Source organism: Ips typographus, linkage group LG1 (assembly GCF_016097725.1).
Source record: "Ips typographus isolate SLU linkage group LG1, UJ_Ityp_2.0, whole genome shotgun sequence".
NCBI classification, from domain to species: domain Eukaryota; kingdom Metazoa; phylum Arthropoda; class Insecta; order Coleoptera; family Curculionidae; genus Ips; species Ips typographus.
Window position 1 is genome coordinate 29,958,846 of NC_138422.1, and position 21,708 is coordinate 29,980,553.

The 21,708-nt window shown below is 33.2% G+C and overlaps 2 protein-coding genes and 1 long non-coding RNA gene across 7 annotated transcripts in view; 1 reads left to right on the plus strand and 2 right to left on the minus strand.

Moving 5' to 3' along the window:
• The window catches only part of LOC145727489 (uncharacterized), a 33,057-nt gene that overhangs the window by 1,593 nt on the left and 9,756 nt on the right, over positions 1–21,708 (plus strand). For 2 of the 4 annotated variants that reach the window (XR_014177892.1, XM_081977074.1), the window contains exons 2-7: positions 6,817–6,969; positions 18,905–19,450; positions 20,096–20,281; positions 20,444–20,567; positions 20,621–20,832; positions 21,200–21,325. Coding sequence is in view for 3 of the 4 variants with exons in the window: in XM_081977074.1 (XP_081833200.1) it covers positions 6,817–6,969; positions 18,905–19,450; positions 20,096–20,281; positions 20,444–20,567; positions 20,621–20,832; positions 21,200–21,325 (1,347 nt within the window). In the remaining variant the exon portion in view is untranslated. Of the gene's footprint in view, positions 1–6,816; positions 6,970–17,565; positions 17,935–18,904; positions 19,451–20,095; positions 20,282–20,443; positions 20,568–20,620; positions 20,833–21,199; positions 21,326–21,708 lie in introns of those variants that run through there. The other 2 variants (XM_081977095.1, XM_081977086.1) reach the window with 2 other exon arrangements.
• Positions 7,071–16,986, minus strand: LOC145727608 (uncharacterized). 2 transcript variants are annotated; one of them, XM_081977295.1, is made up of 8 exons: positions 16,828–16,986; positions 15,729–15,913; positions 15,126–15,280; positions 14,850–15,073; positions 14,599–14,797; positions 10,421–10,590; positions 8,035–8,271; positions 7,071–7,503 (listed from the first exon to the last, which is right to left on the minus strand). In XM_081977295.1, exons 1-8 carry the CDS (start codon positions 16,849–16,851, stop codon positions 7,294–7,296), a joined length of 1,404 nt encoding a protein of 467 aa, XP_081833421.1. In that variant the 5' UTR covers positions 16,852–16,986; the 3' UTR covers positions 7,071–7,293. The 2 variants fall into 2 exon arrangements, with proteins under 2 accessions (XP_081833421.1, XP_081833431.1); XM_081977305.1 differs by lacking the exon at positions 16,828–16,986 and adding an exon at positions 16,606–16,623.
• On the minus strand, positions 18,096–20,087 carry LOC145727888 (uncharacterized). The gene is made up of 4 exons (XR_014177946.1): positions 19,333–20,087; positions 18,466–19,275; positions 18,229–18,387; positions 18,096–18,172 (listed from the first exon to the last, which is right to left on the minus strand). It is a non-coding gene; the product is annotated as an uncharacterized LOC145727888 (long non-coding RNA).

Sequence of the window (21,708 nt, forward strand, 5' to 3'; positions counted from 1 at the left end):
TGTGTTGTTAGGGTGCTTTGTTTGGCCGCCAGAGGGCTCCAAAGCTAACTAAACATTTTTCTAGACTCACAGAAAACATTATAAATCTAGAGGGCGTTTTGCATGGCACACTAGATATGTTTTGCTAAGCCAGTTATATTTGGTTTACATAAAACAATGAAAACTCTATAGAATAGTTTACTCCCTTATTTGACAAGTTACGTCAAAATGTCATAGAAAACTAAGGATACAGTAGATTTCGAGCTTTCCAAAAATATCTCCACATGAATTGATTGATCACACCGTTTGGCCACTAGAGGGCGTCAAAGTTTCTTCACTATAAAATGTGTGTTGTTTTATTGTTTTTCTATTTGTTAATATCAGGTTTTCATAAAAAAAAGGTGTGTACTATAGTAAATAAGGAGTAAGTCGTACAATAATGCTTTTACCGATGTAAATTCAATAATACTATAGATAACACCACAACATACTATTTGTGATGCTAGTTTATACTGTATGGGTAATAAGTTATTTATCAACAAAAAAGTAATAGGTACAACAATACGCACTTGATAAATATTTTCATGGTGGTAGTTGAAAAACTAGGTCATTTCCAACAAGGTTTTCATAGGTTGAGGTTTTTTTCAGGATTAGGAAACCTGCTGCTGCTCTTAGTTCATAATCTGACTTATATCACTCACAAAACTCACGAACAACACAAATATACAACTTTAACTTTACTTTCAATACCCTTTTAGCACTTTAGTGAACCTTTATTCAAATTTTAAATTCAAAATAGATGTCATAGTGACAACAACAATGACAACTAGGAAGTTAGTCGTTTTCTTTCGGATCTAAACGCGATATGATCCAAAGGTCACGTGGCGTGCGTATAATGTTGTAATCATGGAGTCCCGTGATTTAGTGGTTCCCTCCGACGGCGGATTCACGAAACAGCTTTTGATCAAATGTCAAATTTTGTGTCTTCATGGCCTCCTATTTAAGATGGAGATCTAGATTTATAATGTTTTCTATGTCTTACTTCTTTGAGAGTTTTTTTCTTTAAATCGGTCAGGAACGACGCTGATATTTGGCACAAACCTAGCACAGTGAGTGTCAAATTTAGACACCGTAGAAATAAAACATTAAAGTCGATTTTCGCTTGCACTAAGTGGCCAACATAACGCAAAACCCATTGGAAAGTGGTGGTGTTTCAGGTAAATTTGATCCTTACGAAAATTATCATTTGCAAAATCGGTTTTTCAAGAAATTTCTATGCGTTACATCGTAGTAGATCTAGTAGCTCATGTAACCGTGTTTTCCTAATTTTCTAGGGTTAAATTAGCCCTAAATAGTCAAAAAGTGTTTCTGGGGCACCATGTCTGTAGACCGTAAATAACACGCGTATTTGTAACACTTTGTATATACTTTTATATGTCGATGGACAGCCAAAAGTTGGTTGGTTAGTGGTATACCGTTTGGCCACTAGAGGGCGACAACTTTGACCAATTTTTTTTGGTGTATTCTTTTGTTCAATATTTAAAAACCCCGAAAACGACAAAGGTCGTTTAACAGCTGACTGCGACAAAATAGGAATGTTGTCATCAGTGTCAAGTGTGAGTTCTATTTCTATTTTGTATCTTTTTTTATTTTGTTGCTGTCCTGCTCTGATTCCATCAGCTTGTCTATATGGATTGACCAATCCAAACTAAGCTAAATACAAATAAAAGGAGATTCAACTTATGATTGTTCTATCCGCTTCAATAATCGGATTAAGGTTACACGATATAAACATAGTCTATGAGAAGTATATATTAATACAATTGAAAGGACAATGCATCATTGGACAATCCATTTTAAAAACAAAACAAAACAAAAAAAACCCTGATACTAAGTTTAGACATGCAGACGACAATTATCATGTGACTGCCCTAATCATACACAATGGAGTATCACCTGTCTGCTTCACGTAACTACTATTTTAAACTGCAGGCATGACACTCCTTGATCCTGGGCTGTACTGAGAGAGTACAGTGATTACGATGACGTAATTTAACAGAACAATAATTTAACCAACTGTCAAATTACCTCTATCATAGGATTCTTATGTGTAATTTTTAAATTTTTATTTTCTGGATAGCTTCTTATATAGGATTTGTCACATAATGTTCTTCCAGTTCAATCAAATCGGAAATTGATAGAAGTTTAAATAAAAATGTTACAACTTTTCGAAATTTTTTTGGTCAAAAGTGCCATTTTTGGCAAATTTTTGCTGTATAGTTATACCAAAAGACCTTATATTAGGTAAAATAACCACTTCCACTACTTTTTGACACAGATACAGTATCTCGGTAACACGAAGAGCTAGAGAGGCGAGTTTAGGTTATTATAACTTTTGATTTTTAATAAATACAAGCACCTTTTGCGGTTTGTCAGAGTATTTTTGTATCACTCTGTATGCTGTTAGTTGGCAGTGTTCTACCATGTCAGGTGTACATAAAATAAAAGCAGCTGATTACAATTATTCACCTAATTTATCTAAGTGCTAATTTGTTATTAAAATTAGCTAGTTGAGGCGGTTTTTTTATTTAATTTTGTCCTGTGAACCAGTTTTAAAAATTGCATTTTCTTTTTTAGGTTAATAAACTTTTCGATCAAATTAATCTCTTATATCTTGTAGCTACAAGTCTTAAAACGGGTGGCTCCTATTCTGTTACATGCCCAGAAACGAATATGTAATTCACTAAAAATACGCAAGCTTAGAGATGATTGCACATATTACAGGACCGGGTTTATCTCGTTTACTTATCATTATAAAACGTTACGTATATATTTATTTTTAACTCTTTGGGAACCCAGAATGTTTGACCATTAAAACGACTGGAATTGGAACACCTAAATTGAATCAAAAATTTCGTAGTGTCTTTCTTGTGTGTTAAGTCTCAACTAGTAACAGAGTCGAAGGCTGTACTTTCTGCATTTTAATGAGACGATTCCATATCTGACTTAGTACTCTTGTAAGTGTAATCAATCGTTTTGCATGAAAATGACTCATTGTGTTGTCAGCAAGTTAGATCATATATCACAATTTAATTCGAAATGATCCTGTGGCACAGTATTCGTGTTCCCCAACGAAATCTTTTACTTTTCTAAATCCTATTGAATATTAACAATAATTATGATTAAATTATACGTATGTAATTAGTTGTACAGTTAATTTCTCACTATTGCACTACTCAAGATAGGTCTTAGTCTAGATTTGGTTCCCACGCACTAGATTCTGAAAAGTTGCAATCACTCCGCGGTAGTTAGGTAATGTACACACTCGAAATCGAATGGAGCAGCTTATTAGTAGGTACCTAACACAGTATAATGGTACCGCAAATACGTTTTTAAAGATGGCCTTTCCTTTTTGCGAACATCCACTTGTTTGATTTTCAAGTTCAACCCAGCAGTTATTTAACTGTCAATTAAAGGAACAACCTCAAAAACCCTTTTAAAAATTCTTAGACACTTTTTTAAGCTTCTAACATAAAAACAGAATTTGTGGTGAATTTCCAAAATTTCAGTTCAAAAACTTAGTTTTGGTGGTCACTTGGTTGAAACCCTGTAATTTCTAAGATTAATGAGGAAAATTTGTGGTAAATTTTTAAACTTTATTAGTACATTTAAAACCCTCAAATTTTTTTAGATACTTCATAGTTTATAGAAGAAGGTATTGTTTAAAACTGTAATTTATACCCACAGTACCGGTAGTACTCTGGAGATGAATTAATTGAAGTGTGCCAAGTTATACCGCAGTAAAAAGATAAACATGCGATCAGGAGCTTAATTTCCATTTTATGTTTCAATCCAAGGTTGTAATTGATTAATTTTAGTTTGAAAAAAAGCGAAGTAAACGTAGTCTAGTAAAGTAAGTTTGATTTTTATTTCTCAATTTGTTTTATGATTGATTTTGTCTAAAGCCTGTCTTTTATACCACCGTCATTGGATTAAATGTAGATTTTGGCCAGTGTATTAAGGGCAAAAATTATTTCCTGTAATTAACAATATTCTACACAAAGAATACAACAAATTCTGTTTTTCACGAGGGGTAGATCGCCGAAGTATTTTGGTGTACACACTCGAGGTATTATGAGGCATTTTAAGAGTATTTTGAAGAATTATCTGGATATTTCAAAATGTTTTGTGGTATTTTCAATACCGTGTATCAAAGTAACTAAATTGACTGAAAATCGAACAGAGCAGCATAAGCACATGTAATTACTATGGGAAAATTTTTGTTACATTATATTGAGTTGAAACAATTGTCATTATAAATTATCATAATAATTTACCAATTTTTCAAAACTACTTTTTTTTTTTTTAAGGTCACGTGACTGTTTTTGACAACGTCAACTAGCGTTTACATCGCTGCAAGCTCAAAATTGAATTATCAAAGTCACGTGACCTGTATTTTGCAATTTAAGTTTGTACAACTGTCTAAATTTAATTTATTGATTTTCCAAAGTTTAAACTACATTTTTAAGATCACGTGACTGTTTTTGACAGGTCTCAACTGGCTTTTACTGTGTTGCATGCTCAACAATTGAATTATCAAAGTCACGTGACGTGTATTTTGCAATTTAAGTTTTTACAACTGTCTAAATTTTATTTGTCAATTTTCCAAAGTTTACACTGCGTTTTGAACGTCACGTGACTGGTTTTGACAATGTCAACTAGCCTTTACAGTGTTGCAGGCTCAAAAATTGAATTATCAAAGTCACGTGACGTGTATTTAGCAATTTAAGTTTGTACAACTATCTAAATTTAATTTATCAATTTTCCAAAGTTTAAACAGCGTTTTAAAGGTCACGTGACTGTTTTTGACAATGTCAACTGGCTTTTACATCGTTGCAAGCTCAAAAATTGAATTATCAAAGTCACGTGACCTGTATTTTGCAATTTAAGTTTGTACAACTGTCTAGATTTAATTTATCAATTTTCGAAAATATAAACTGCGTTCTGATGGTCACGTCATTGTTTTTGACAATGTCAACTGGCCTTAGCAGTGTTGCAAGCTCAATAATTAAATTATTCAAGTCATGTGATGTGTATTTTGCATTTTAAGTTTGTACAACTGTCTAAATTTAATTTATCAATTTTCCAAAGTTTAAACTGCGTTCTGAAGGTCACGTGACCGTTTTTGACAATGTCAACTGACCTTAGCAGTGTTGCAAGCTTAACAATTGAATTATCAAAGTCACGTGACGTGTATTTTGCAATTAAGTTTGCACAACTGTCTAAATTTAATTTATCAATTTTCCAAAGTTTAAACTGCGTTCTGAAGGTCACGTGACCGTTTTTGACAATGTCAACTGGCCTTAGCAGTGTTGCAAGCTTAACAATTGAATTATCAAAGTCACGTGACGTGTATTTTGCAATTTAAGTTTGCACAACTGTCTAAATTTAATTTATCAATTTTCCAAAGTTTAAACTGCGTTTTGAAGGTCACGTGACTGTTTTTGACAGGTCTCAACTGGCTTTTACAGTGTTGCAAGCTCAAAATGTTATTATTTATTAACGTCACGTACAGTGTATTTTACAATTTCAGCTTTTAAAACTGTCTAAATTTAATTTACTAAATGATCAACTTTTAAATTACATTTTAAAGTCACGTGACTGTTTTGGACAGGTGTCAACTGGCTTTTACAGTTTTGCAAGCTCTAAAATTACATAATCAAGTCACGTGATGTGTATCTTGCAATTTCAGCTTTTACATTTTTTTAAAATTTTAAACCACATTTTAAAGGTCACATGACTAATTTTGACAGATGTTCACTGGCCTTTACAGTGTTGCAAGAACATACAGAATTGGATTATCAACGTCACGTGACGTGTATTTTTCAATTTAATTTTTTACAACTGTCAATAATAATTGTGTAAATAATAATAATAATGTAATTTTTTACAAATTTAATTTACAAATTTTTCAAAGTTTAAACTGCGTTTGGAAGATTACGTGAATTTTTTTGACAACGTCAATTGGCCTTTGCAGTGTTGCAAGCTCAAAAATTGAATTTTCAAGTCACGTGACGTAGTTCTAACTTGGTTACTAACTGCTAACTTCGTTACTATGACAGTTAGAAGATTCGTTCAAACGTCAAAAATATAACCCATAAATTCAGACAACCGTTCAAAAAATGTTTTTTGTTTGTCAGAATTTGGAAAAACAGTCACCTGACTGCACAACGTCAAATCAAGTGTCAAAAATTGGGAAAAACTTTACGTTGTCATTTTTAACTTAACCTAAAAACTGTCACGTGACTTTAAAAAAAAAATCAATTTTAAACTTTTAGATCTTCAAAATTTAGAAAGGCAATCACATAACCTGAGGAAGTAATTTTTATTAAATATAAATAATTTAAAGGTATTTCAAGGCAATTTGAGGCATTTTAGACAGTTTTAAGGCAATATATCACTATGAGGCATTTTGAGCAATAATAGAAGCGTTGGGAGGTATTTTAAAGGCATTTCAAGGTATTTTGTATGCCAAAAGGCATTTTGGTGTACAAAAAATTATCGGCGGTTTACCCCTCGGTTTTCCAGTTTTTAGGATATCGCATAGTTTTAATTTGTTATATTATTCTTAATAGTAATTACATACAAAAAAATAATATTAAATTTCAAACTTTTAGAAAATTCTCAGCATTTCTTGGATATTTAAAAAAATTATTATTTCGAAAAGTATTCAAGCCGGTATATCAACAACGATTTTCAATACTGTTATCAAATATATTATTACTTGATTTGACATCTAAGAGAAATGTTTTTGTTTATTGATTATTTTTTTTTTAGGCTAAAGAAGACGATCCACTGCCGAAAATCATATGCCTACGATGCTCTGAAAAACTGGAGTCCTTCTCCAAGTTTAAAGCGACATCGACCAAAAGTGAGGAAGTATTAACTAACTTTATACTCTACACGAATCAGCTCCAAGGCACCGAAGAGGTAATTATTGTTGATATTCCTTTTTGTAAATAATAAACAACAATTTACTTGTTTGTTTTTGATTGACAAACCGACTGTTAGTATGGAAAACTTGGAATCAATTAATTGTTTATATGGTTTATTTTAGTTTAAATAACTAAATAAGCCACTTAACTAAAAACATTCTACAAGTATCAAATAATAATATAATACAAAAGTAATATTAAAATTGCTGTTTTCTAAAGAAGAAGACACTATTACAGTTCCATTTCTAGTTCATGAATGCTCAGGAACAAAGTTTGAATTTCTACTGACACTTTACCTTGCTCAAAGCTTGGGAGCAGCTCAATTTACGCTCGAGTTTCTTAGCGGATTGTATGTCACCTGCGCCACAAACGGATAGTTTCGGTTCATCCTCTGTCTTCGGTATCTCAGAAATGCAATTAACACTGCCCCGAATGTGGTTAAGACTGCCACCCCCAAGAGAATGGTAAAAACGAACTTTATCGCACGGAAATGGTGTTCAATCACGTGAGATAGCCGGAAGACTTGTCTCTGAAAATGTTACAAAATGTTAAGATAATGTTTTACTAATTTGCATCAAACCAAAATCAGAAAATAGTGCTGACAATACTGAATGCAGTTTTGTAGCTATTTTGGCAAAATTATTGCTTATTATACAGGTGTGGTAAATCCAAAACCGACCATAGGAAAATGTGGCGCTGTTGCCGCGCGCTAAAAATATGGCCTACTTGATATTTTTTTCGTTTTCTGTCTTTCCCCCGCGCATGCAATTATCTACGTTTCTCTGTCAGTTACACGGTTTTCCTATGGTCTGTTTTGGATTTACCACACCTGTATGTTTTAAAGTCGACGTGTTAAAAAAAACATACAATTTAGGGTAGGTTAGTGAACAAAATGTCAAAAAACATTAAAGTTGGTTTAGAACCAATAGAAAACTTAGTTTAGAGCAAATAGTAAAAATCATGAGATTTTTGTTTGGAAAATTATAAAAATCTGGTTATTAAATTAGAGTAAATGAGGGAATGGTAAAATTTAAGGTTTTAAACATCATCACTTTTTTACCTTATAGTAACATGATTCTTCTGTCAAATTATACACCATCATGCTGATATCACTGATGGGATTTAAACAGACAGGACCATCTTTATTGGCTTTGATTTGCTCAGTTAAGTCTTGTGCAATTTGGTATAAGTTGCAATCGCAATACAAATCGTTACCATTCATTTTGAATGACTTGAGTGAGGTCCAGCGAGTCAGATTGTAATGTAGATCTTGAAGTGAGTTATCATTTATGTAAAGCTGAAATAAATACAATATTGTTTATTAGGTTAGAGTAGTTATACAGGAAAACAATAAAAAACCTTGTATACAGGGTGGTCCAGTTTTAAATGTCAATAATTCACCAATCCATAGCCAATTAAAAAATAAGTTGACATTCATTATGTCATTTTCCTGAAAAGTGCTTCCTAAGGAAAATACAGTCCTTCAAATTTCTGTTGAAAAAATCGTTTTTTTTTTGTCATAACTGTCAGACCGTTGGAGCAATATTGATCAAATTTGGAACAAGCACTTTATTAACCTAACCCAACGGAAAATTCACTTAAGAAGTTTAAAAAATATTATTGTAGCCAGTTTTCATAGTTTCCAGACAAACTAAAATACTTTAATTTTGAAAATTGACTCTGAAAAATTTCAGAAGCTTAAAAATTGTGTTTGTAACCAGTTTTCATGCAAATCGAGTGACTTTAATACTAAAAATTGACTTGTAGACATAAAAACTACTTTTTCAAGAATTTGTTACTACAAATTCATACATTTAAACCTTAAAAATTGACTTGAACCCCAAAATGTGACTGAACTAATGAAAAGTGACATCAGAAGTTTAAAATTTGCATTTGAAGTAAGTTTTCATAATTTGAAGACAAATTTCAATATTTTAGTCTTGAAAATAGTCTTAGACGCAGGACATTGACATTAAATTCATGAAAATTGTCTTGAAAACGAACTTTTCGTGCTTTTTACTTTGATTTTCATTTTCTTCGAATTCTGGACTATTTTTAGTGCTTCAAAACTGTTTTCAGCTTGGAAACTCGAGTTTCAAGACTATCTTCACCAAGTTATTGACATAGCAAACTTAAAAAACAATTTTTACATTCTTCATAGACTTAAAATGGCATTCGAAGCTTTGTCACTATTAAATCGACTTCTAGACACCACAGTGTTAAAAATTCGGGCATTTCTTAATAAACTAGACTGTTTTCAGTGCCTCAAACCGAGTTTCAAGACTATCTTTACAAAGTTTTTGACTTATCAGGCCTAAAAGCCAGTGTGTCCACTGGCCATAGTCTTGAAAATGTTATTTCAAGCTTCTTCACTATTAAATAGACTTCTACACTCATAGGTGCAATAAATTGTAGCATTTCTAAGAAATTCAGACTGTTTTTAATGCTTTTTAAGGCTGAAAAATCGAGTTTAAGACTCTTTCCAAAAGTCAAGTTTCTTCAGTAATAAAAGTAAAAAATGTTGGTACCAAATGCTACAATAATAGTCTTGAGAACTAATTTTTAGAAATAAAATAGTCCGAAAATTTAATTTATTTCTAGAATTGTTGTCCAGTCCAGAAAATTCAGTTGTACACCAATTAAAGTCTTGAAAATATACTTTTGGACTCTCTTTAGTCCTAGTAAAGTCAGTTCTAGCATTAAAAGTCAACTTTTATATTATTTTTACTAGTAAAAAATGAGTTTCAGTTTCATGCACTGTACGAACAATCTTTGTCTTGATTTCCGGACTTTTTTTACTTCTTGAATGCCAGTTTCAGACACTCAATCAGGATGGCAGTCTGAGAAAGCGAATCATAAGACCACACCTAGTAGTAAAAAAGTTTTTAGACTATTCAGTACAAATTTGGACTTTCACAAGTCTTGAATGTTCAGTTTTAAACTACAAAACGATTTTTTAAATTGAAATTTGGAGGACTGTATCTTCCTTAGGAAACGTTTTTCAGAAAAATGACATAATGCAAGTCGACTTATTTTTTGATTAGCTATCAAATGGTGAATTATTGACACTTAAAACTGGACCACCCTGTATAAATATAAAATATAAATTTGTATAAAAAGTATAATGTGTCCCAAATTCGCCGCTCTGTATAGTGTTTGGATTTCACATTCAGCATCGTTTTTTGATCAAATGGGTTGCTATCTAAAAGAAATATTACTATACACCCAATGATTATTTACACACTATGTACAGGATGTCTCAAGTAGAAAATATATGTCTGTCTACTCCTCGGTCTACTCTTGCCAGTAATAAAAATAAAAACAATTTTTGAACTTTTAACCAATTTTTTACATTCGCCAACCTAATATGCCTCTAATCGAATTTCGGACACTCTGTACTTAAATTTCAGCTAACCACTTTACATCTTATCAGTAACTAATTGTACCTCTTCCAACAATTGATCTAGACCAAAGGCATCTCGGTCTATAGAAGTCAGGTTTTGATTGTCCGATAAATAAAGAACAGACAGGTTCTGTAAAGGTGAAAAAACGTTGGGGCCCACATACCGAAGTATTGCCAAGTTGGTGAGTGACAAGGTTCGGATACCTTTAACACCTAAAAAGAAAAATTTCTACTGTAATACCGTATTCCATATTGCAATTGGAAGTTTTGGGGATTTTAGAGATAAAGACAAATCTCTTCAACCATCTGTTGTCACGGTGTGTCAATCGACTTTTTGGATCAAATAAAAAACGCACAGACTGTGCTGAGTAATAATAATGAACTGGACCTGACAAAATATTTTTTACTAATCAAAATTGAATCTAAACAAACTCGATCAAAAGATTCCAGAAAAGTAAAATATGAACATCCTAACGATTTTGTTCTAACATCAACCTTTCCAAATATTGAAATTGTTTATGTTTAATAGTAAGTATTTCGAAAACGACAAAATTTAGTGAGGTACTTTTCAGAACAAAAATTGTCGAGATCGAGTAACAAAATGGATCAGTTACTAGAGTTGCCGGACAAAAATTACTCTAACTCCATTTCGTCTGAGGGTAGCTCCGTTATTTGAGAAGCTACAAAATAGTGTAAATAATAAAAGTTGTAGGAAATTTCATCCTCTACTAGTGTATTAAAGTGTATTGCTCTCAGGATTTTTTCTCTCCTTAAGCAGTTAACAGGACAAGAAGTGACAGGGTGCACCAAACTGATTTTTTAAAATTTCATTTTGACTGAGGATAGCTCCGTTATTTCAGAAACTACAAAAAAATGTAGATAATGATGAGTTATAGGAATTTTATCCTCTACAAGATTGTATTTCGGTATTTTTGCTCTCAGGGATTAAGCAGTTAACACGGCAAGGGTGCACCAAACTGCATTTTTTAAAAACTGCAGGGAGAAAAGTGGTGTCAAAGTTTGAACTGGCAGAAACACAGTTTGAAAAGACAGTCAAGGACAAAATCGCCTGTAAAACCCATTTGTGGTGTGAAAATGACAGTTTTAAGCACATTTTTGGAATCCTCATTAAATTTCCTATCCAATAGTCTAAAAAAACAGTAAAAAATCGAGTATAGTCAGTTAGAAAAACAGTGTCAAAATTTGAACTGCTAGAAACACAGTTTGAAAAGACAGTCAAGGACAAAATCGCCTGTAAAACCCACTTGTAATGTGAAAATGACAGTTTTAAGCACATTTTTGGAATCCTCATTAAATTTCCTATCTACTAACCTAAAAAAACACTACCAAATTGAGTACAGTCAGAGAGAAAAACAGTGTCAAAGTTTGAACTAACAGAAACACAGTTTGAAAAGACAGTCAAGGACAAAATCGCCTGTAAAACCCATTTGTGGTGTGAAAATGACAGTTTTAAGCACATTTTTGGAATCCTCATTAAATTTCCTATCCAATAGTCTAAAAAAACACTAAAAAATCGAGTATAGTCAGTTAGAAAAACAGTGTCAAAATTTGAACTGCTAGAAACACAGTTTGAAAGGACAGTCAAGGACAAAATCGCCTGTAAAACCCACTTGTAGTGTGAAAATGACAGTTTTAAGCACATTTTTGGAATTCTCATTAAATTTCGTATCTACTAACCTAAAAAAACACTACCAAATTGAGTACAGTCAGAGAGAAAAACAGTGTCAAAGTTTGAACTAACAGAAACACAGTTTGAAAAGACAGTCAAGGAAAAAATCGCCTGTAAAACCCATTTGTGGTGTGAAAATGACAGTTTTAAGCACATTTTTGGAATCCTCATTAAATTTCCTATCCAATAGCCTAAAAAAATATCACTAAATTCGGTACAGTCAGGGAGAAAAGTGCTGCCAAAGTTTGAAAACACAGTCAGCGACAAAATCGTCTGTTAAACTCACGTGGAGTGAGAAAATGACAGTTTTAAGCACATTTTTGGAATCCTAATTAAATTTCCTATCCAATAGTCTAAAAAAACACTAAAAAATCGAGTATAGTCAGTTAGAAAAACAGTGTCAAAATTTGAACTGCTAGAAACACAGTTTGAAAGGACAGTCAAGGACAAAATCACCTGTAAAATCCATTTGTGGTGTGAAAATGACAGTTTTAAGCACATTTTTGGAATCCTCATTAAATTTCCTATCCAATAGCCTAAAAAAATATCACTAAATTCGGTACAGTCAGGGAGAAAAGTGCTGCCAAAGTTTGAAAACACAGTCAGCGACAAAATCGTCTGTTAAACTCACGTAGAGTGAGAAAATGACAGTTTTAAGCACATTTTTGGAATCCTAATTAAATTTCCTATCCAGTAGTCTAAAAAAACACTAAAAATCGAGTATAGTCAGTTAGAAAAACAGTGTCAAAATTTGAACTGCTAGAAACACAGTTTGAAAGGACAGTCAAGGACAAAATCGCCTGTAAAACCCACTTGTAGTGTGAAAATGACAGTTTTAAGCACATTTTTGGAATCCTCATTAAATTTCCTATCCAGTAGTCTAAAAAAACACTAAAAATCGAGTATAGTCAGTTAGAAAAACAGTGTCAAAATTTGAACTGCTAGAAACACAGTTTGAAAAGACAGTCAAGGACAAAATCGCCTGTAAAACCCACTTGTAATGTGAAAATGACAGTTTTAAGCACATTTTTGGAATCCTCATTAAATTTCCTATCTACTAACCTAAAAAAACACTACCAAATTGAGTACAGTCAGAGAGAAAAACAGTGTCAAAATTTGAACTGCTAGAAACACAGTTTGAAAAGACAGTCAAGGACAAAATCGCCTGTAAAACCCACTTGTAGTGTGAAAATGACAGTTTTAAGCACATTTTTGGAATTCTCATTAAATTTCGTATCTACTAACCTAAAAAAACACTACCAAATTGAGTACAGTCAGAGAGAAAAACAGTGTCAAAGTTTGAACTAACAGAAACACAGTTTGAAAAGACAGTCAAGGAAAAAATCGCCTGTAAAACCCATTTGTGGTGTGAAAATGACAGTTTTAAGCACATTTTTGGAATCCTCATTAAATTTCCTATCCAATAGCCTAAAAAAATATCACTAAATTCGGTACAGTCAGGGAGAAAAGTGCTGCCAAAGTTTGAAAACACAGTCAGCGACAAAATCGTCTGTTAAACTCACGTGGAGTGAGAAAATGACAGTTTTAAGCACATTTTTGGAATCCTAATTAAATTTCCTATCCAATAGTCTAAAAAAACACTAAAAAATCGAGTATAGTCAGTTAGAAAAACAGTGTCAAAATTTGAACTGCTAGAAACACAGTTTGAAAGGACAGTCAAGGACAAAATCACCTGTAAAATCCATTTGTGGTGTGAAAATGACAGTTTTAAGCACATTTTTGGAATCCTCATTAAATTTCCTATCCAATAGCCTAAAAAAATATCACTAAATTCGGTACAGTCAGGGAGAAAAGTGCTGCCAAAGTTTGAAAACACAGTCAGCGACAAAATCGTCTGTTAAACTCACGTAGAGTGAGAAAATGACAGTTTTAAGCACATTTTTGGAATCCTAATTAAATTTCCTATCCAATAGTCTAAAAAAACAGTAAAAAATCGAGTATAGTCAGTTAGAAAAACAGTGTCAAAATTTGAACTGCTAGAAACACAGTTTGAAAGGACAGTCAAGGACAAAATCGCCTGTAAAACCCACTTGTAGTGTGAAAATGACAGTTTTAAGCACATTTTTGGAATCCTCATTAAATTTCCTATCCAGTAGTCTAAAAAAACACTAAAAATCGAGTATAGTCAGTTAGAAAAACAGTGTCAAAATTTGAACTGCTAGAAACACAGTTTGAAAGGACAGTCAAGGACAAAATCGCCTGTAAAACCCACTTGTAGTGTGAAAATGACAGTTTTAAGCACATTTTTGGAATCCTCATTAAATTTCCTATCCAGTAGTCTAAAAAAACACTAAAAATCGAGTATAGTCAGTTAGAAAAACAGTGTCAAAATTTGAACTGCTAGAAACACAGTTTGAAAAGACAGTCAAGGACAAAATCGCCTGTAAAGCTCCGTTATAATTCCGGATAAATGAAAACCCAGCTTTAGACCTATTTAAATGGTCACGTGACCAACTGTTTTGGCATCTCCATCTTTCTTTAGACCACCAGTTCTAATTCTAGACACTTACCCAAAAACGATTCATCCGTAATCATATAAATTGGGTTAAAATCCAGATATACTGTTTCAAGAGAGTTACTCAGCAGGTTCAAAGTATTCGGGACAAAGTCTAACTTGTTTTTTGACAAATTTAGTATTCGCAATTTTTGCAGATTTCTTATGGCATCTCCCACCAGTTCAGTCAATTCATTGCCGGCTAAATTCAGAACCTGAAACAGGTTTTAAATTATATCAAAAAAAGATTTTAATTAAAACTGCAACTTCTAATTCTTTCACGCTGGATAGCGCTAGTTGGGTTGGAGAGTCTAGCACTCTAAAATGGTTTCCCTCCAAATTTAATTGTTTCAAAGTGCTGACATGTTCAAAAATGTTGTGAGGCAGACTGTGAATGTGATTATAAGCCAAATTGAGGTCTTCTAATAGAAGTGGTTCGTAAGTGGTGTTATTGTATGGCCCTTTGAATTTGTCTGGACTAATTTCTTCAGCTGCAACAACAATGTTCTTATTTGTGTCAGTGTAATTTTTATAAGTACTTACTGGTTAGTAAATTATAGCTCAAATCTATAAAAGACACAAATTTTGTAGCCTCAAACGTTCCACTGTCAATTGTTTTAATGCCACAGTGTGAAATTATCACTTTTCTAACCAAGGGGCTGCTTGGTAACATTTCCAAATGGGATATATTGTTATAGCTGAAAATTTGGTTGCTCAATTTATTTATTTGAGTGATTTCTATGCTGAAGACTTTAAAGAGGGTTAAGCATTTTTCTTCGAATCGAATACAAAAAGTTGATGTGAAGAGGAAAAGCAACTTTTTCTGGTAGAAACAGTATGTTTGGAGGTCTGGTGGAAGTTGGTTCAACTGTTCTTTGTAATTTTACTAAAGCTTTTGAATGTGTCTGCAGTTTTGATCTTTAAACTTGAGTGTTGTAAGCTATCAAAGAGGAAACTTGTGGCTGGCGTGATTTAAAAAAGTTTAAATGTATTTCCTTCGCGGATGATACTGCATACTGATAGCGCCACAAAGATTAACTCGAGTACGTTACTTACTTTAACTTTTAAGTAAAAAATTGCTTATCCCATTTCAAAGTCAAAACTTATTTTCTTTCAATTTTTCAACAGTTTAGTGTAGGTGCTTACCTGAAAGTTGCTATTAGACGCGTTTTGTGTTCTGGCCAGTTAGCTATCATGTGTTCTAGATTCGTGTTTTTACAATCTAAAATAAACTCCGGCCCTTCCAAAGTGCATCTACACTTTTCGCAAATTTCTGCTGTTTCCTCGAAAGTTTCTTCTGCTTGCCAAGCCAACAACACCAAATTCATAAACTGAAAAAGTTATAAGTCAAGTTTTTAATCTTCAAAACAAGTTTAAAACTTGTCCAAGGAGTGCAAAAGTTCATATTTTCAGACTAATGTGGGATACAGTGTGGCCAAATGAAAAGAAATTATGACTCTCCTGATGGATTAAAGAAGAAACATTCACATCACATACACTTTAGAATAGTTTAATACTAGAATGGGTAAAAACACACAGGTGGTTCTCCACAATACAGGTATGGTAAATCCAAAAGCGACCATAGGAAAACCGTGTAACGGACAGAGAAACGTAGATAATTGCATGCGCGGGAGAAAGACAGAAAACGAAAAAAATATCAAGTAGGCCATATTTTTAGCGCGCTGTTGCCAAACGCCGTAAGTATTCAATACCCTCGGCAAACTTACTTACGGCGTTTGGCAACAGCGTGCTAAAAATATGGCCTACTTGATATTTTTTTCGTTTTCTGTCTTTCTCCCGCGCATGCAATTACCTACGTTTCTCTGTCCGTTACACGGTTTTCCTATGGTCGCTGTTGGATTTACCACACCTGTATACAGGATGGGGTAATAATGTGATAGGAAACTAATTGTAAGAAATTTTGAAGAAGTAACATGAAACTCAATTGTATTATTCTGAAACTGCTAGGCATCAGACGTTTTAAGAACTAGGACTAGTTGACTTATGTTCGTTTAGACTGTACCATTGTGCATTTAATCTGTCAACTTAGCTTAAGTTGTCTTGTGCATATTACAGCCTGATAGTCTTGACTTAAATCGACACACCCAATTTTTTTGTTTTGACTGTAAATATTTTGCTACTAAGTGTCACATTCGAATCTCCAATTAGTTAGAACATAAGTGAGAACTGTTTTCAAATTTTCAGTGTTTTTACTTTTGAAGAAATTCACACTAAATCCACTCACCAAAACAACTTTCAAAACTTTCATGTTGAACTATTAGAAACACTACTAATGATTTTGTTTAATACACCTTATACCAATCATTTACACCTTGCCTTGGTTGACAGGCGTACTGAAGTCCTAGTTACACTTGAGGTGTTTATCTTTATCACTTAGTCACTTTTATCAGTCTGATAATTCAAGCTAGTTTAAACATTGGGTTATAGATAAAATATGGGTATTTTTATTGATGTTAGATAACTGGTAAATACTTTTTTCAAGTTAGGTTAGGTTAATTAAGATTAAACTTTTCAGATTAACAGTATAGAACCCATTAAAATACCTATTATGTAGATGGTGCTATGTATGGTTCATTTTTTTTCCCGTGGCGGTTACGTCATCAAGTGCTCCGCCATATTGAAATTTACGCACGTCGTTTATTACAAGCTAGGCTATCCATATTTTTAATCACCTGTTTGGACGTTGCCGTATTGACAAATTCCTCCTTTAAACCTCACAATATGTATCTTTCATTAAGCAATTATAAATGAAAATGAGAAAACTATATTGTTTTGAAAAAAAAAACATTCTAAGAATCTCACATGTTCTGCATGCAATAAATGCTTTTTTTTTCGAAATCTGTATAATTTTCATCGGTCCGTTTATTACTGCAACCAACAATACACCAGGTTCACATCTGCTCGTGGAAGATGTGGCAACATAGGACACAGTTCCAACTGACAGTTGGCTAAACATTTTGAGGTTAGGAATTTTAAAAAGTTGAAAAACACCGAAAACTACAAACAGAAGAAATAAAAACTTAATTTAGGGTTGTTTAAGTTTATTAATTAGTGTTGTTATTGCGAGACCTTCGTAGAATTTAAGATTTTTCTTCACCAAACTGGAAAACTTGCAACATTTGGTGGTAAACAAAGGCGGAAAGTTCCAATCAAACTTTGGCTTGGGAACAACAACCACATTCAATTTAAATTATCTGGAAAGAACATCACAGATAGGTGCATTCAAACGAGTCATTAACAGCCCAATACCAACGTTTCAAGAATTATTCCATAAAATTGGCAGGAAACAAACATGTTTTTTCAATTTCAGTTCAATTTATTGTAAGAGCAGGTAGGTACCTCAGTTAATGAAATTATCTAATTTTATGATTGTTTATGAAGAAAACTAGACTTAGATAAAAAAGAAACTTGAGTGTACTTTTTAAAGATTTTATTTGTATATTTCATAATGTGTAAATAATACAATTAAAATAGTAATTTAACCTACTATCTGATGGAAAAGTATTTAACCGTAGCACCATCTGTTTCTAGCCTTATAGTCAGAGAAGATATTTTTAAAAGAACTAATTCTGCAAAATAATGGCATTTGATCAAATTTATGTATTAAGTATCTTTCTAATATTACCTGAAACTTATAAGAAATTTGTTTTTTCAACACTCTGCATATGGATTTTATAACCATAGTTTCAAACACCTTTTGTTCAGTCTTTTAGAGCAATTGATTGACAATTTGGACCCTTTCAAAGCATGATAAGCAAACTCCAGATTAGGCAAATAAAAGTTCCTGAAACATAAGCTATTTAGTATTAGCAGCTCATTAATACCTCTACTAGAGTCCTTTTTATAATATTAGGTAAATCACCTTGTCAGCTTCTGCTAAATGCACCTTTACTCTATATCCATGTTTCTTTGAGAACCACTGGCTTGAATAAACTTGGTTTTTGTAGTGTTCTTGTAAAAACTCTTCTTGGGAGTAAGTAAATATATGGGCTGTTGCATTGTGACAGTGTTTTCTATTATAAAAGGCATCCTTTTCTGTTCCACAAACTCTAGTTTAGTAGTCCTTTGAGCTGGACTGTGCTTTATATCAATATTGCATTTTTTTATAATTAAAAAACAATTTATTCATTGTTGTGTTGCAGAAATACTGTTTGCAACAAAAACAGTTAGATTAGAGTAGGATTTGTTTTAAAAACCAACAAGGGGAAGTATGATGGTCATATTTACCTGCAAATACTTTATAGCTGTTTATTGATACTAAAGTATCAGTACAAGTTATTAAATTACTTGACTTTTTTCAGGAAAAAATGCGTCATTCTGAAGAACTTCTCTCCAGCTTGGCTTCTTCAGTCTTGGAAACGAATAACACCAAGCCCCAGTTACCTTTCAGTATTATACCGCCGCCCGTAAAATGCGAGACTACAGAATACTCAGAGCCAAACCTTCAGCTTGTTGAGCCGTTACCAGTTGTAACCGAGACCATGGAAGTGGACGGTGACAAACAAGCAGTAGGAACAAACCCATCAGTATTGCAGTCCGGCCCGTTATGTTTGCAAAAAGAATTTGCCAGAGCTTCTCCCAAATGTAACTTGGAGGAGTTGTCTAATATTTGCAGCAGCTTGATTCAGAAAAGAGAGCCCCTGGATTTACACGACCACGATTCTACTGAACCCTTGAATTTGCACAGTAATTCGAAAGATGCCAAGGACGAACCGTTACCGTTATATACCGAGTGTTTGCCCTTGCAAGTCGTAGTGGCTGAAGCAGATGAGGTGGCAAATACATGTCACGAAGAAGGTAGTTCAGAGGAGCCTGTCTCAAATATACCATCAAGAGATGTGTTGCCGGTAGGTAGAAATAATTACAAGTTATCAGTAACTTTTTTTTACTATCCCATCAATTATTTAAAATTAAAAAATTAAATTTAAAGCAACAAACAAGAAACTGTGTAAAGCAATAAAGTAAGTAATAAACCCTGGAGAGGTATGGAAATTTCCTAATTATTAAAAGAAAACCATTGAAATCAATGAGTTGGACAAAGATAGTAATAAATAAAAAAAGAGGGGTAGATGAGCCAAAAAAAAGTTGCCAAGACATATTTTCTTCTTTATGACATTTAAGTCAAATTGTCATCTTTTGGTCTAACCGTTTTACTCAAGTTCTCACCTACTAGACAACCTGTATAGAGAGTGAATTTTCTTGAGCGAATAAGGCTCCTAATAACAAGACTTTATTAGGTGCTTTTTTCAGAAATCATCATCATAAACAGATATACAGGGTGGGAAAGTTTTATTTTAGAAGCTAAAGTTTATCAATAACTGCCAAAAACCACTTGATATAATTAAACAAAATTCAGTAGGAATCAATAACTTCAGGTGGGCAATTTTGAGTATTTTTGAAAAATTATGTATGACTGACCCAGTATTAACTTTATATAAAGCAAATTATATCAGAACAAATCAATTTTGTATGTAGTGTCAATTTAATTTTAGGGTTTACCATTGCCAGAACAAAAGTTTGTATACTCTACCGAAGACGAAATTCAGCCGGAACCAGCAGATTTGTCCACTAACAAGAAAAAGGGCAGTAGCGATCTCCAACCTGACGATAATATGGACGCCCGATCGTTTTCCAGTACTAGCACAGATCCAGATCGATTAGAAGTCGATATGTCTCACGTAAGTAATCGAGAATAACAACTAGTGTAGACATTATCAAGTGAGAAAAATCCAAATATAGTATCCCACATATTTCATCTAGTTTCAACAGATTATTGTTCAAATCATCAAGATTTTAAAATATGAAAACTGAGTATATTTTATCGTTAACTTGTCTATTAGACTATAGAGGACCCTAACTCAAGCTCGACTACAAGCGCCTCTCCACCTCCACTTGACAAACTAGTCGATTGGCCTAATATTTATCACAACAATGGATTTAGCGCAGCAATGCCCTCGCTTTCTGGTAATTTTAATGTTAGAGATACGTTACAATATTTTAATATAACGGTTGCACAGGTGAGGCCTCTCAGTTATTACGCAAACTAATCACCTGCAGAAAACTGGGCATGACGATCACTCCAGCGGCGCCAAAAGTGCTGAACTATACATTGTTCCAAGGCCAGTCTTCTTCCGATGGAAACGAATGTCGGACTACCGTAATGGATAAGGAGCGGAGTTCGGGAAGAAGAAAACAGTGTTATCCTACCAAAGCAAACAATGTAGAAGAGGTAATTAAACTTAAAAATTAAACAGTTAAATTGGATTGGTCAGATTAACAGAAAGTATGGGTACAATAATTATTTGTAAAAAGCAATGGTTCAAATACTCGATGTGGCAGAACATCATAAATTGTATAGGTATCTCAATTAAATCCTATTGGTCACAACATCACAAATAGCGACCCCAACTACCCCATAGATGACGATTACTTATTGGTTCTGAGATTTTGTTTACTGAAAATCAGTCCCCCAATTCATTTGACTCGTTATAGCAATCCATTGAATGCAACATTGTCGTTTGTTGGTTATCATCTATGAAGTAGATGCTTCTTTGGGGTACATTGTAACTCAATGATTACGTATTGTATTGGCCTAGATGGAATCCAGTGAAGATTGCACAGATCACGGTAGGGGCATTCAGTGTGAAGACGGAAATGAGTCAGTACCTGATTTTACCGGTGGGGCACCTTGGATCACTATTAGTGGTAAACAATTTAAAGTGGTACGTAAACCAAAAACCTAGACAAATAAAGTATTATTAGCAATAATAATGAGCATGTCTATGTATTCGGTAGAGTAGGAGGTCAAGTCCGTAACACTGTGTTGAAAACCATCTGTTTGTACTTATTTAAGCTGGGTTTATACAGCGCACAATGCATAACTTAATGCATAACATTGCACAAGAAATCACAAGTGTTTCTTTTTGGTGTTTATACAGTCGCACAACATATAGTTTTTAACCAATGAAAAGAGTTTATGACAACACGTGATAAATGTCATTGCAATGTGAAATGTTATTTTTCTGTCACTTGCCATTTGTCAATCATGTCAAGCACAGATAAGGACGATAAGACAAAAAAGGTGTGCTTGCTGTTGTAAAGTTGG

What these genes read in the sequence shown, in the direction of transcription:
- LOC145727608 (XM_081977295.1), bottom strand. Translation starts at nt 16,851, where the DNA reads ATGAAAGTTTTGAAAGTTGTTTTG. An exon ending in CGTCTAATAGCAACTTTCAG is followed by an intron (nt 15,281 to 15,728) that starts GTAAGCACCTAC and finishes CCAAATTTTCAG; the next exon opens with CTATAACAATATATCCCATT. An exon ending in CCAGCGTGAAAGAATTAGAA is followed by an intron (nt 14,798 to 14,849) that starts GTTGCAGTTTTA and finishes AACCTGTTTCAG; the next exon opens with GTTCTGAATTTAGCCGGCAA.